General features: G+C 38.4%; 1 protein-coding gene across 5 annotated transcripts in view; it reads right to left on the bottom strand.

The window, feature by feature from the left end:
* Nucleotides 1-14,033, bottom strand: part of UPF2 (UPF2 regulator of nonsense mediated mRNA decay) — a 123,541-nt gene that overhangs the window by 43,224 nt on the left and 66,284 nt on the right. For 3 of the 5 annotated variants that reach the window (XM_063669553.1, XM_063669552.1, XM_063669551.1), the window contains exons 10-11: nt 4,358-4,471; nt 700-840 (exon numbers count right to left, since the gene is read on the bottom strand). In XM_063669553.1, coding sequence (XP_063525623.1) covers nt 700-840; nt 4,358-4,471 — 255 coding nt within the window. The remainder of the gene's footprint in view (nt 1-699; nt 841-4,357; nt 4,472-14,033) is intronic. The other 2 variants (XM_054503616.2, XM_054503617.2) reach the window with 1 other exon arrangement.

Here is a 14,033-nt window from a genome sequence, read left to right on the forward strand (position 1 = left end):
ATCCCTCCTATCCAGCTGTGTGAGTATTCATTCATTCACTCATTCATTCAAAACAGGGTCTCATTCTGTCGCCCAGGCTGGAGTGCAGTGGCGAGATCATGGCTCCTGCAGCCTTGATCTCCCAAGTTCCAAAGATCCTCCTGCCTCAGCCTTCTGAGTAGTTGGGACTACAAGAAAGCGCCACCACGCCTGGCTAGTTCTAAAATGTGTTTGTAGAGAGGTCTCACTGTGTTGCCGAGGCTGGTATTTTGTAAGTGCTGGGAATACAGGCGTGAGCCACTGCACCTGGCCTTAATTTTAAAATTTAATATATTTAAGCTTACATTTTGTGTAATTACATGACACATGAATAATGGTTTGAGATGCACCAAAACATTCATAACATAACAAAAACATTCATAAACGTGGCTCTAACAAAACAGTATTGGGTGCCTGCTCATCTGCATCATTTGTTAAAAGTGTTACAGGTTGAACTTAATTACCCCTTGCAATACTGTGAACTCGCTGGTAGCCAAGTGAGAAAAATGTCTACAGCTCTCCAGGGATGGCAACTCATATGTATGGGATGTTCCAGTTTAGGTAGAAATATTTGTATTCATATGAAAGAATAAGATAACCGGCACTGGTCAATATTTTCATCCTCTGAAGCACAGGTAAATCAAGAACCTCTAGCTCTTACCAGCATCCTCAAGCCCTTACCAAAAGTACACTGGTCCTCAGGTGAGATTCTGGTGATCTGAAAAGAAACCGTCCACATGTCTCCAGCAGGGTGCATGCCATTTCAATATGGTGATGAGAGAAGTCTGACAGAAGCATCTGCAACAGGAAGAATGATGAAAACTACAAAGGCAACTCTTCAATCCTAGTAGAGAAGAAATTATCATACATCTAATGTGTGTAACAACTTGGAAAATGTAAAAAACAGAAGTGAGTCTACTTGGGTTCACTGCTGAGCATCTTTTGTGTTCTGCCATTAATTTTTATTGAAAAACTTCATTATATTTGACGTCTTTCACAGAAAGATATGTGGAAACGAATGTCAAAGCCCTTTCTATATTTATTATTAGATGTTTTGTATTTAAACACATGCCACATACACAGCAGACATTTTATCAATGCCTTTTGTCTTGGTCTATATATTTATTTTCCAAAATTCTCACTACAAAAGTATTATTTGCTCATTATATGAAATACAGATACAACACATCACTAGAACATTTTAGTATTTACCCTCCTAATCATTTACGCATATTTCTAAACTAAAACAGATTGAGACATTTGAGAACTTGGTTTCTATTGTATCATTTAATCACTTGGTTTTTCTGGCTTACTAGGAAAATTTTTTTGTGTCCTTTTTTGTCCTTCTATGGCATGATTTGCAAAGTATATAGTACTACATAATATGAACTAGATTAAAACTTACTTGATTCTTATCCATTACCCCAATTGCCTTCCATTTCTTGCTATAGGTGAAGTATCCCTTATCTGAAATGCCTGGGACCAGAAATGTTTCGGATTTCCAATTTTCTGAGATTGTGGAATACAGTATTAGCACATATACAATGAGACAGCCTGAGGATGGGACCCAAATCTATACACAAAATTCATTTATGTCTCATATAACCTTATAAACACAGCTTGAAAGTAATTTTATACAACACTTTATATATTTTATATGAAATAACGTTTTGACTGTGTTTTGACTGTGACTTGTCACATGAAGTTAGGTGACATGTGTCATAATGGTACTCAAAAGTTTTGAATTTTGGAGGATTTCAAATTTTGGATTTTCAGATTAGGAATGCTCATCAACCTGTATTATAAAAATGGTGGGACACACATCATTGTAGAGAAATCTGTGGACATATTTATGATTATTTCCTTAAAATGAATTCCTGGGAAAGAAATTTCTGTGTCAAAAAAATGTATATTCTTCCTATATATTTTTAAGAATTAGTACAAAGAAATACACCAATACACTTAAACAATTCACAGCATATTCCTTTCAATTTCAGAACTCAGAACATTTTCATAATCCCTTCTATAATGCTATCTGGAATTTACCTAAATATACTTATCAGTATACTAGTTTCCAGAGATGCTCTAAGAAGGATTAGGAAACTTATCCCTTCAATATTTACAATACTTATTAGTATTTTATTTATTTATTTATTTATTTATTTTATTATTATTTTTTCTTTCTTTCTTTTTTTTTTTTTTTTTGAGACAGAGTCTCGCTGTTGCCCAGGCTGGAGTGCAGTGGCGCGATCTCGGCTCACTGCAGGCTCTGCCCAGTGGGGTTCACGCCATTCTCCTGCCTCAGCCTCCCGCGTAGCTGGACTACAGGCGCCCACCACCTCGCCCGGCTAATTTTTTGTATTTTTAGTAGATACGGGGTTTCACTGTGTTAGCCAGGATGGTCTCGATCTCCTGACCTCGTGATCCGCCCGCCTCGGCTTCCCAAAGTGCTGGGATTACAGGCGTGAGCCACCGCGCCCGGCCTGTTTATTTATTTTTGAGACGGAGGCTGGCTCTGTCGCCCAGGCTGGAGTGCAGTGGCGCGATCTCGGCTCACTGTAAGCTCCGCCTCCCGGGTTCACGCCATTCTCCTGCCTCGGCCTCCAGCTGGGACTACAGGCGCCTGCCACCACTCCCGGCTAATTTTTTGTATTTTTAGTAGAAACGGGGTTTCACCGTGTTAGCCAGGATGGTCTCGATCTCCTGACCTCATGATCTGCCTGCCTTGGCCTCCCAAAGTGCTGGGATTACAGGCGTGAGCCACTGCGCCCGGCCTCTATTAGTATTTTAAATACTCTAAGAAGTCATGCATTAAAAAAAAGCTGTTTAATTTTGTTTACCTCAGGATGTTCCAAATGTATTTGAATCCATGAGACCTATTTTGTGTGATATATCTATTAAGATCTCAAGGAAATCAAGTTGATGAAAAATTTGTTACAGAAAAAAACAACCTTAGTAATGGAATGGTCAATTTCAAATACAGAAGAATTATTCCATCTATTCTCCACCAGCTTTACCACATATAATTAATTACTGTTACTAATTAATTTCTACTTTAATTCTATTTGCACAAAAAACTTAATCTGAGTAATTTCAATCTTCTAAGACTTTATGACTGATTTTGGTAAATAATCCATAGGCATTTGAAAAGATTGTAAATTCTGCTGCTGTTGGATATAGTATAAATTAGATCACCATTGGTAACTGTGTTGTTCCAATTCTGTATATACTTACTTATTCTGTCTGCCTGTTGTTTCAGCTATTGAGAGGTGTTTTCAAGTCTCTCACTATGATTGTAAGATATTTATTGTTACTTGCCAATTTTTGCTTTACATATTTTGAAGCCATGTTATTGGTTGCATACTGATTCAGAAAGGTAATCTTTTCCTGTTAAAATAACCTTTTTATCATTACAAACCAGCCTTATTTCTTTTTTTTTTTTTTTGAAGACGGACTTTCACTCTTGTTACCCAGACTGGAGTGCAATGGTGTGATCTTGGCTCACCACAACCTCTGCCTCCTGGGTTCAAGTGATTCTCCTGCCTCAGCCTCCCGAGTAGCTGGGATTACAGGTACGTACCACCACGCCTGGCTAATTTTGTATTTTTAGTAGAGACGCGGTTTCTCCATGTTGGTCAGGCTGGTCTTGAACTCCCAATCTCAAGTGATCCGCCTGTCTCAGCCTCCCAAAGTGCTGAGATTAAAGGCGTGAGCCACCACGCCCAGCCCTTTATTTCTAATAATACTTCATGCCTTTGTCAAAAGTGTTACAGGTTGAACTTAATTACCCCTTGTAATACTGTGAACTCACTGGTAGCCAACTGAGAAAAAATTTCTACAGCTCTCCAGGGATGGCAACTCATATGTATGGGATGTTCCAGTTTAGGTAGAAATGTTTGTATTCACATGACAGAGTAAGATAACTACCACCAGTCAATATTTTTAACCTCTATGATAATACAGAGAAACCAGCTTTCATTTTATTAATATTTCTATAGCATATTTTCCCCATCTTTTTATTTAATTTTTCTCATATTTAACGGTAACTCTGTTGTAGATAGTTCCTAGTAGTTGTTTCAATCAAGTTTTATATTTTTAAGGCTTTTACTTGACGTATTTCACCCTTTTTAGATTTCATGTAATTACTCGTAGAACTGCATAAGTATCTAAGATCTTACTACTTGTTTTGTACTTTGCACACCTGTTTAATGTAACTTTTTCTTCCTTTCTTGGTCTTCTTTTGGATTAATCAAATATTAAATTATTTCACTTTATCCACCATTTATAATTAAAACTTTAAAGTTTTCAATTAAAAACAATCAACTAATTCAGCACTAACCTTTAAACAATGTAGTGTGTCATTTTTGGTGAACATCTTAAACTTAGTTAGTTCTCCTATAAAACGAACAGTTTTATTCTTTGTTTCAATATTGATCTGGTCCTTTTTCCGTACCTAAAAATTAAGAGAGAAAAGATAATGCTTAATCAACATTTTGAATCTCTGTGATAAAAACTATTATTTTAATGCACTCTAATTCACTCCTCCAGATTTTTTTTTTTTTTTTTTTTTTGAGATGGAGTTTCGCTCGTCACCCAGGCTGGAGTGCAATGGCGCAATCTCGGCTCACTGCAACCTCCACCTCCTGGGTTCAAGCAATTCTCCTGCTTCACCCTCCCCAGTAGCTGGGATTACAGGCACCCACCACCACACCCGGCTAATTTTTTGTATTTTTAGTAGAGATGGGATTTCATCATGTTGGCCAGGCTGGTCCCCAACTCCTGACTTCAGGTAATCCACCCACCTCGGCCTCTCAAAAAGTGCTGGGATTAGAGGCGTGAGCCACCGTGCCCAGCCCACTCCAGATATTTTTAATACATATGGGTAAAATTTCTTGCTATAGGCTGGGTGCGGTGGCTCACGCCTGTAATCCCAGCACTTTGGGAGGCCGAGGCGGGCGGATCACGAGGTCAGGAGTTCGAGACAGCCTGGCCAAGATGGCGAAACCCCGTCTCTACTAAAAATACAAAAATTAGCCAGGCATGGTGGCAGGCGCCTGTAATCCCAGCTACTTGGGAAGCTGAGGCAGGAGAATTGCTTAAACCCCGGAGGCGGAGGTTGCGATGAGCCAAGATCGTGCCACTGCACTCCAGCCTGGGTGACAAGAGCAAGACTCCATCTCAAAAGAAAAAAAAAAATTCTTGTTATATTCAAACTGTTGTAAGTTAAAAAAAAATTGCTCTGTATAACACCAGTCCTAAGATGTGCTCTGCAAAACAGTTCCATGGTCAAGTAATTTGGAGAAAAAAATGAATTTTACCCGGCCTAAGGAGGCTCTTAAATAAGGAAAACTTTAAGTCAATGTTTTTCAAATTTATTTGGCAACACGAACCTCCTTTTTGAAATGTTAACTATTAGTTAACATCCCATTAAATTAATACTATACGGAACACACTTCAGGAAATGCTGCTTTAAAAATAAGAATGCCAAGTGCTCACCTAAGCAAAACTGGTATTAAGGCTGGCTAGTGCATCGTAATTATAAACTATGCTGCATTTTTATTATAAATACATTACAAGGAAAGAGCCAATATAATCACTGTTCTTTTTTATCACCAGTCATGGTTGTATGTCAAAGTTTAAGTCCTTTGCACATGTAAGTCCTCTAGTTAGGCACAAATTTCAAGAATTATCAGATGCAACAAAATCCTGCTGCAACAGTACAATGCAAACAGACACATCAAGAGAAATGTAATTGGATTTAACCTCAGAATTCCATTTTCATCGGAAAACCAAACCTACAGTCTAGAAAACTTTCATTTTAACACCAGTGACCATAATATGGTGCCCTGAATTAGTTTAGCACTTTCTTTTCTTGTTTTCTGAGACAGTCTCACTCTGTCGCCCAGGCTGAAGTGCAGTGACACAATCTCGGCTCACTGCGACCTCCACCTCCTGGGTTAAAGAGATTTCTGTGCCTCAGCCTCCCGGGTAGCTATGATTACAGGCATGTGCCATCACGCCCGGCCAAATTTTTGCATTTTTAGTAGAGATGGGGTTTCACAATGTTGCCCAGGCTGGTCTCAAACTCCTGGCCTCAAGTGATCCATCCGCCTACGCTTCTCCAAATGCTGGGATTACAGGCGTGAGCCACCACAATCGGCCTAGAACTTTTTTTTTTCTTTTTTTGAGACAGAGTCTCACACTGTTGCTCAGGCTGGAGTGCAATGGCACGATCTCAGATCACTGCAACCTCTCTGCCTCTTGGGTTCAAGTGATTCTCCTGCCTCAGCCTCCCGAGTACCCGGGATTACAGGCGCCTGCCACCACGCCCGGCTAATTTTTTGTATTTTTAGTAGAGACGGGGTTTCACTATGTTGGTCAGGCTGGTCTCGAACTCCTAACCTCGTGATCCGCCCGCCTCAGCCTCCAAAAGTGCTGGGATTATAGGAGTGAGACACTGCTCCCAGCCAGAACTTTTTTTTTAATGACATCATTTAAGCATACAAAATAGTTTTGCAATTAGAGACAAATACAAAATAGAATGTCTCATTTTTAATATTAAACAAAATGATACTGAATAAACTTGACTGCTTATTATTAGCCTTGTAATTTAGAAAGTACAGCCTTCATAAAGAAGCTTTCACAAATAAATGTTTCATATACATGCACATAAAAAACTTCTCTTATTAATTTACCTTATTCTCTGAGCTTCGAGGATTGATTGAGTGTGCACTGTGGACCAGTTTTGCTGGATTTCAATCCCAGCACTATTACTTACACTTACTGCCTGTTACTTAACCTTTGTCTCAATGCCCTTATCTGTAAATTGGACCTAATAGGGTTGTGAGTCTTAAATAAGATAATACTTGTAAAGCACATAAAACAGTGCTTTGGACCAGTAAGGGTTCACTAAATATTAGCTATCACTAATTTTATCCTTCATTGTATATTTGTATCTCTAATACAAGGGCATTAAATAAATGTTTGCTGAAAAATAACTGAAAAGCTAAAGCTTAATATACATATTGCAGTGACATGAAAGAGCAAAAGTTCTAGAGTTAGAATGTCTGTGCTCTTAAGATCACTTTATGGGATATATTATCTTGAGCAAGTCATATAAACTCCCTGAGCCTGTCTGCCCACTTGGTAAAGTAAGGATAATGATGATGATGGTAGTGACTACACATCACTTGGTACTAAGCAATTAATGTACAGGACAAAAGAAGATTATACAACTTTTAAAATGATGTTTAAGGAGTATTTTAATGACACGGTAAAATGCTTCTGAGAAATAACAGAAAATTATACATAAAATATAATTCATTCATGAAAAACTATAGAGAAAAAAAGATAAAAATAAAACTAAAAAACAAAAAACCACCAAAATGTTAAGAGTTTACTACTAGTAATGAAACTGGGATTTTTCTTTCTTTTTTTTTCACTTTAAATGTTTTCTAAATTACACTGACCTTGTGTCTTTGTTTGGGAAAACACATAAGAAAGCACATCAAAAACTACACACTAAAACTGGCTAGGCATGGTGGCTCACACTTGTGATCTCAGCACTTTGAAAGGCCAAGGCGGGTGGATCACTTGAGGTCAGGAGTTTGAGACCAGCCTGGCCAACATGGTGAAACCCTGTCTCTACTAAAAATACAAAAATTAGCCAGGCATGGTGGCACGTGCCTGTAATCCCAGGTACTCAGGAGGCTGAGGCACAAGAATTGCTTGAACCTGGGAGGGGGAAGTTGCAGCGAGCTGAGATCATGCCACTGCACTAAAGCCCGGGCGACAGAGTGAGACTCGAACTCAAAAAAAAAATAAATAAATAAATAACAAAAAACTATATACTAAAACTAAGTCTTTAGGGTCAGAAGGGTTGGGAAATACATATATATATGTATTTTTTAAATCTCCTTGGATGATGTTGGATGCATATCCTCTTCATCATCTGCTATGGAATATCACACCATTTTAAGCATTACTAAGCATTCTAGTTTTCAAAACATGTTAGCATCCTGTATCATCCACATCATATATTTACATTAATTCTAATTATTCTGAAATATTATAAAGGTTAAGGAGGTTAGATCTAATAAAAATGATAAAATTATACAATATTTAAATGAAGTGTTATAAATCAATGATCTCACTCCCTCATTTTCAGATGAGAAAACTGAAGGCTTTTTAAAAGGTTGTAACTTATAAAAATGGCTAACATTCTCACTCCTCATTCAACATTTTTCACTCTCATTTCTTTTTTTTTTTTTTTTTTGAGACAGAGTTTCGCTCTTGTTGCCGAGGCTGGAGTGCAATGGCACAATCTAGGCTCACCGCAAACTCTGCCTCCCGGGTTCAAGTGATTCTCCTGCCTCAGCCTCCCAAGTATCTGGGATTAAAGGCATGTGCCACCATGCCTGGCTAATTTTGTATTTTTAGTAGAGATGGGGTTTCTCCATGTTGGTCAGGCTGGCCGAACTCCTGACCTCAGGTGATCCACCCACCTCGGTCACCCAAAGTGCTGGGATTACAGGAGTGAGCCACCACACCCGGTCTTCACTCTCATTTCTTAAAACTTTATGATCAAAAATATGTCAAAACACTTCTGGATGAATTCATAATGTAACATTTTCTATATATTTGTAGCTCAATAATGCCTCTTGTAAGATTTTACTTATATAATCAATCATCCATATCAAAAATGTGGCTTGCAACTCTGCTAAAGACAACTAAAATTTAGATTAATTGAATAACAAAGTTTGTATATACTAATTAAAACTCTTCAGGCCGGGCACAGTGGCTCATGCCTATAATCCCAGCGCTTTGGGAGTCCAAGACAGGCGGATTACTTAAGGTCAGGAGTTTGAGATCAGCCTGGCCAACATGGTAAAACTCCGTCTCTGCTAAAAATACAAAAATTGGCCAGGTATGGTGGCCTGTGCCTGTAGTCCCAGCTACTTGGGAGGCTGAGGCAGGAGAATCACTTGAACCCAGAAGGCTAAGGTTACAGTGAGCCAAGGTTGTGCCACTGTACTCCGGCCTGGATAACAGAGCAAGACTCCATCTCAAAAAAACAAAAACAAAACAAAACAAAAAAACACTCTTCAGATATGTCAACACACATGAACTGTAAGGATTTCCTAAGGCCTATCATTTACCACTTTCCTACAGAAAGAACCCTCTGTTCTAATCAAGCTGGCTCCTCTAGAAGGGCCAAATAGATATTCACCCAAATAGAGATTTTCTATCCTCCATAATTTGCTCACTTTGTTTTACATGAAGTTTATTCATTCATCAAACTTTTCTAAAAACCTACTGTAGGCTAAACATAAAATCAGTACTGATTCTATAAATAAGTAAATTTGCCGTGGCATAACTCTTTTTTTTTTATTATTATTATACTTTAGGTTCTAGGGTGCATGTGCACAATGTGCAGGTTTGTTACGTGTATACATGTGCCATGTTGGTGTGCTGCACCTGTTAACTCGTCATTTACATTAGGTATATCTCCTAATGCTATCCCTCTCCCCTCCCTCCACTCCATGACAGGCCCCGGTGTGTGATGTTCCCCTCCCTGTGTCCAAGTGTTCTCATTGTTCAATTCCCACCTATGAGTGAGAACATGCAGTGTTTGGTTTTCTGTCCTTGCGATAGTTTGCTCAGAATGATGGTTTCCAGCTTCATCCATGTCCCTACAAAGGACATGAACTCATCCTTTTTTATAGCTGCATAATATTCCATGGCGTACATGTGCCACATTTTCTTAATCCAGTCTATCACTGATGGCATTTGGGTTGGTTCCAAGTCTTTGCTTTTGTGAATAGTGCCACAATAAGCATACGTGTGTGTATGTCTTTACAGCAGCATGATTTATAATCCTTTGGGAATATACCCAGTAATGGGATGGCTTGGTCAAATGGTATTTCTAGTTCTAGATCCTTGAGGAATCGCCACACTGTCTTCCACAATGGTTGAACTAGTTTACAGTCCCACCAACAGTGTAAAAGTGTTCCTATTTCTCCACATCCTCTCCAGCACCTGTTGTTTCCTGACTTTTTAATGATCGCCATTCTAACTGGTGTGAGATGGTATCTCATTGTGGTTTTGATTTGCATTTCTCTGATGGCCAGTGATGATGAGCATTTTTTCATGTGTCTGTTGGCTGCATAAATGTCTTCTTTTGAGAAGTGGCTGTTCATATCCTTTGCCCACTTTTTGACGGGGTTGTTTGATTTTTTCTTGTAAATTTGTTTAAGTTCTTTGTAGATTCTGGATATTAGCCCTTTGTTAGATGGGTAGATTGTAAAAATTTTCTCCCATTCTGTAGGTTGCCTATTCACTGTGATGGTAGTTTCTTTTGCTGTGCAGAAGCTCTTTAGTTTAATTAGATCCCATTTGTCAATTTTGGCTTTTGTTGCCATTGCTTTTGGTGTTTTAGACATGAAGTCCTTGCCCATGCCTATGTCCTGAATGGTACTGTCTAGGTTTTCTTCTAGGGTTTTTATGGTTTTAGGTCCAACATTTAAGTCTCTAATCCATCTTGAATTAATTTTTGTATAAGGTGTAAGGAAGGGATCCAGTTTCAGCTTTCTACATATGGCTAGCCAGTTTTCCCAGCACTATTTATTAAATAGGGAATCCTTTCCCCATTTCTTGTTTTTGTCAGGTTTGTCAAAGATCAGATGATTGTAGATGTGTGGTATTATTTCTGAGGGCTCTGTTCTGTTCCATTGGTCTATATCTCTGTTTTGGTACTAGTACCATGCTGTTTTGGTTACTGTAGCCTTGTAGTATAGTTTGAAGTCAGGTTGCATGATGCCTCCAACTTTGTTCTTTTTGCTTAGGATTGTCTTGGCAACGCGGGCTCTTTTTTGGTTCCATATAAACTTTCAAGTAGTTTTTTCCAATTCTGTGAAGAAAGTCATTGGTAGTTTGATGGGGATGGCATTGAATCTATAAATTGCCTTGGGCAGTATGGCCATTTTCATGATATTGATTCTTCCTATCCATGAGCATGGAATGTTCTTCCATTTGTTTGTGTCCTCTTTTATTTTGTTGAGCAGTGGTTTGTAGTTCTCCTTGAAGAGGTTCTTCACATCCCTTGTAAGTTGGATTCCTGGGTATTTTATTCTCTTTGAAGCAATTGTGAATGGGAGTTCACTCATGATTTGGCTCTCTGTTTGTTATTGGTGTATAGGAATGCTTGTGATTTCTGCACACTGATTTTGTATCCTGAGACTTTGCTAAGTTGCTTATCAGCTTAAGGAGATTTTGGGCTGAGACGATGGGGTTTTCTAAATATACAATCATGTCATCTGCAAACAGGGACAATTTGACTTCCTCTTTTTCTAATTGAATACCCTTTATTTCTTTCTCCTGCCTGACTGCCCCGGCCAGAACTTCCAACACTATGCTGAATAGGAGTGGTAAGAGAGGGCATCCCTGTCTTGTGCCAGTTTTCAAAGGGAATGCTTCCAGTTTTTGCCATTCAGTATGATATTGGCTGTGGGTTTATCATAGATAGCTCTTACTATTTTGAGATACGTCCCATGAATACCTAATTTATGAGAGTTTTGAGCATGAAGGGCTGTTGAATTTTGTCAAAGGCCTTTTCTGCATCTATTGAGATAATCATGTGGTTTTTGTCTTTGGTTCTGTTTATATGATGGATTACGTTTATTGATTTGCATATGTTGAACCAGCCTTGCATCCCAGGGATGAAGCCCACTTGATCATGGCAGATAAGCTTTTTGATGTGCTGCTGGATTTAAAGAGTTTTTAAACTCTTTAAAAACTTTTGTGAACCAGTGATCTCCAAAGTAGAGTGCATAAGACTATTTACCTACTTGGAGTAGGGAGAGGAAACTGAAAATTCTATTTATATGTTTTATCTCACACATTTCTATTTGTTTTTGTATGGTTTATAATGCACAAAAATATTTGGTACAACTGCCAAGGTATATAATTTTGAAATAAATATACCTATAGTGGGGGTATGTAGTCAACTTATTTTAACAAATAAAACTTAATCAAAAAGTTGGAAGATGATTAATTTTTAAAATGTCAATGACTGTAATTTGCTTAGGTTAAATAAAAGTTGTCTCCCCAGTCAGGCGTGTTGGCATGCGCCTGTAGTCCTAGTTACTTGGGAGGCTGAAATAGGAGGATTGCGTGAGTCCAGAAGTTTGAGGCTGCAGTGAGCTATGATCATGCCACTGCACTCCACCTTGGGTGACAGAGTAAGATACCATCTCTTAAAACAAAACAAAACAAAAAGCTGTCTCCTTCATCACTAAAGAAGTAGGCCGCACTGAAACTTTAGAGAACACAGAAAATTAGAACGGAAAAGAATTCCTCATGTTCCCACCATCCAAAGATTGCCACGTTAACATACTGATATGTAATTGTTTTCTCTTTTCTACTTTCTAAGCATTTTAAGTGTATGTTTATTATATGTAAGATTTTATATCTCGCTTTTGAAAAAAAGCACTTTCTGATATAAAAACTTTGTTGCTGTTGTTGTTGTTTTTTGAGATGGAGTTTCACTCTTGTTGCCCAGACTGGGGTGCAGTGGCGCAATCTCAGCTCACCGCAACCTCCGTCTCCCGGGTTCAAGTGATTCTCCTGCCTCAGCCTCCTGAGTAGCTGGGATTACAGGCATGTGCCACCACGCCCGGCTAATTTTGTATTTTTTTTTTTTTTTTTTTTTTTTAGGGAGACGGAGTTTCTCTATGTTGGTCAGGCTGGTCTCGAACTCCTGACCTCAGGTGATCTGCCCGCATTGGCCTCCCAAAATGCTGGGATTACAGGTGTGGGCCACCGCGCCCCGCCCTAAAAACATTTTTGTAAACATCAATTCTAATGGCTCTCCATCATTTCAGCATTGTGATTAGATGGCCATTTTATTAATCCACTGTTGGGCTTTCAGATGATCAGTTTTCCCTATTAGAGTCATACTGTGAATCACGCTTTTCTGGTACATAGATTTGTTTACTTAGGACATGTCCTCACAGCTGTCCAATGTGTGAATGCCTCTAGGGCTCTTGAAATCTAGTGCCAAACAGCTTCACCTGAAGTATTCCCACCTGAAGTATCTGAGAATGTTGGTTTCTCATTTCTATTACCTTTTCTAATCGTCAGTTAAATTAGCAAACCCATTGTTTCAACTAGAATTTCCTTAACTGCCAGTGACATTTCATACGGCTTTGTTAACCTGCTTTATTTCTCAGCTGAGGTTCTTAGGGGGAAAAACATACCAGACTGCAGAAATATACTGGATCTAGGTAGAAGACAGAGACAGGAAAAGCTTGTTAAAAATCTACTATCATAACTCCAGGTATGGAAAATGAAAGACAGTAGCAGGAGGTATGAAGAGGAGATGCTAGATTTTAGCTGTTTTAGAAGACAGCAACAAATGAATTTAGTAAACAATGGCTCCTAAATGTCTAGGTGCAAAAGTAGAGGTATTTATCTCAGTAGTTGGATAAAATGCATTGTAAATTTACATGGGAAATACAGAAGCAGATTCAAGGAAGTAAAAGACATTTTTAAGAAGAAAATAATGAATTTGGTTTGGGGACTAATTTAGCTCAAAGTACATGAAAACTTTCTAAGTATCATAAGAGAGATTCTGGCAAGATATGTATATTTGGGGTTGTTGAGAAATGATGTGAATTAAAGGCCAGGTAAATGCATCCCATTAAAAAGGAGGCTGAAGGAAGAAAGCTGAGCCAATCCCAACAAAGAAACTCAGCTAGGAAAAAAGGTGGAGGACATTAAGAATAGTAACACAAGTAAGAACCAGGAGACAATGGTGGCATAGAAGGTATAATTATTATTAAAGTAATATTTATGTACAGATGCTATGTGAGGAGCTACATGTGCATTATTTCATTTAATCCTTAAGAACAATCCTATTTTAAAAGATGCAATTATTAACCCCACTTGGTAGACATGGAAACCAAGGTTTAGAACACTTGAGTAAGTTGGCTAAAGTTACGATGCTAGCATGTGGT

Source organism: Pongo pygmaeus, chromosome 8 (assembly GCF_028885625.2).
Source record: "Pongo pygmaeus isolate AG05252 chromosome 8, NHGRI_mPonPyg2-v2.0_pri, whole genome shotgun sequence".
NCBI classification, from domain to species: Eukaryota; Metazoa; Chordata; class Mammalia; order Primates; family Hominidae; genus Pongo; species Pongo pygmaeus.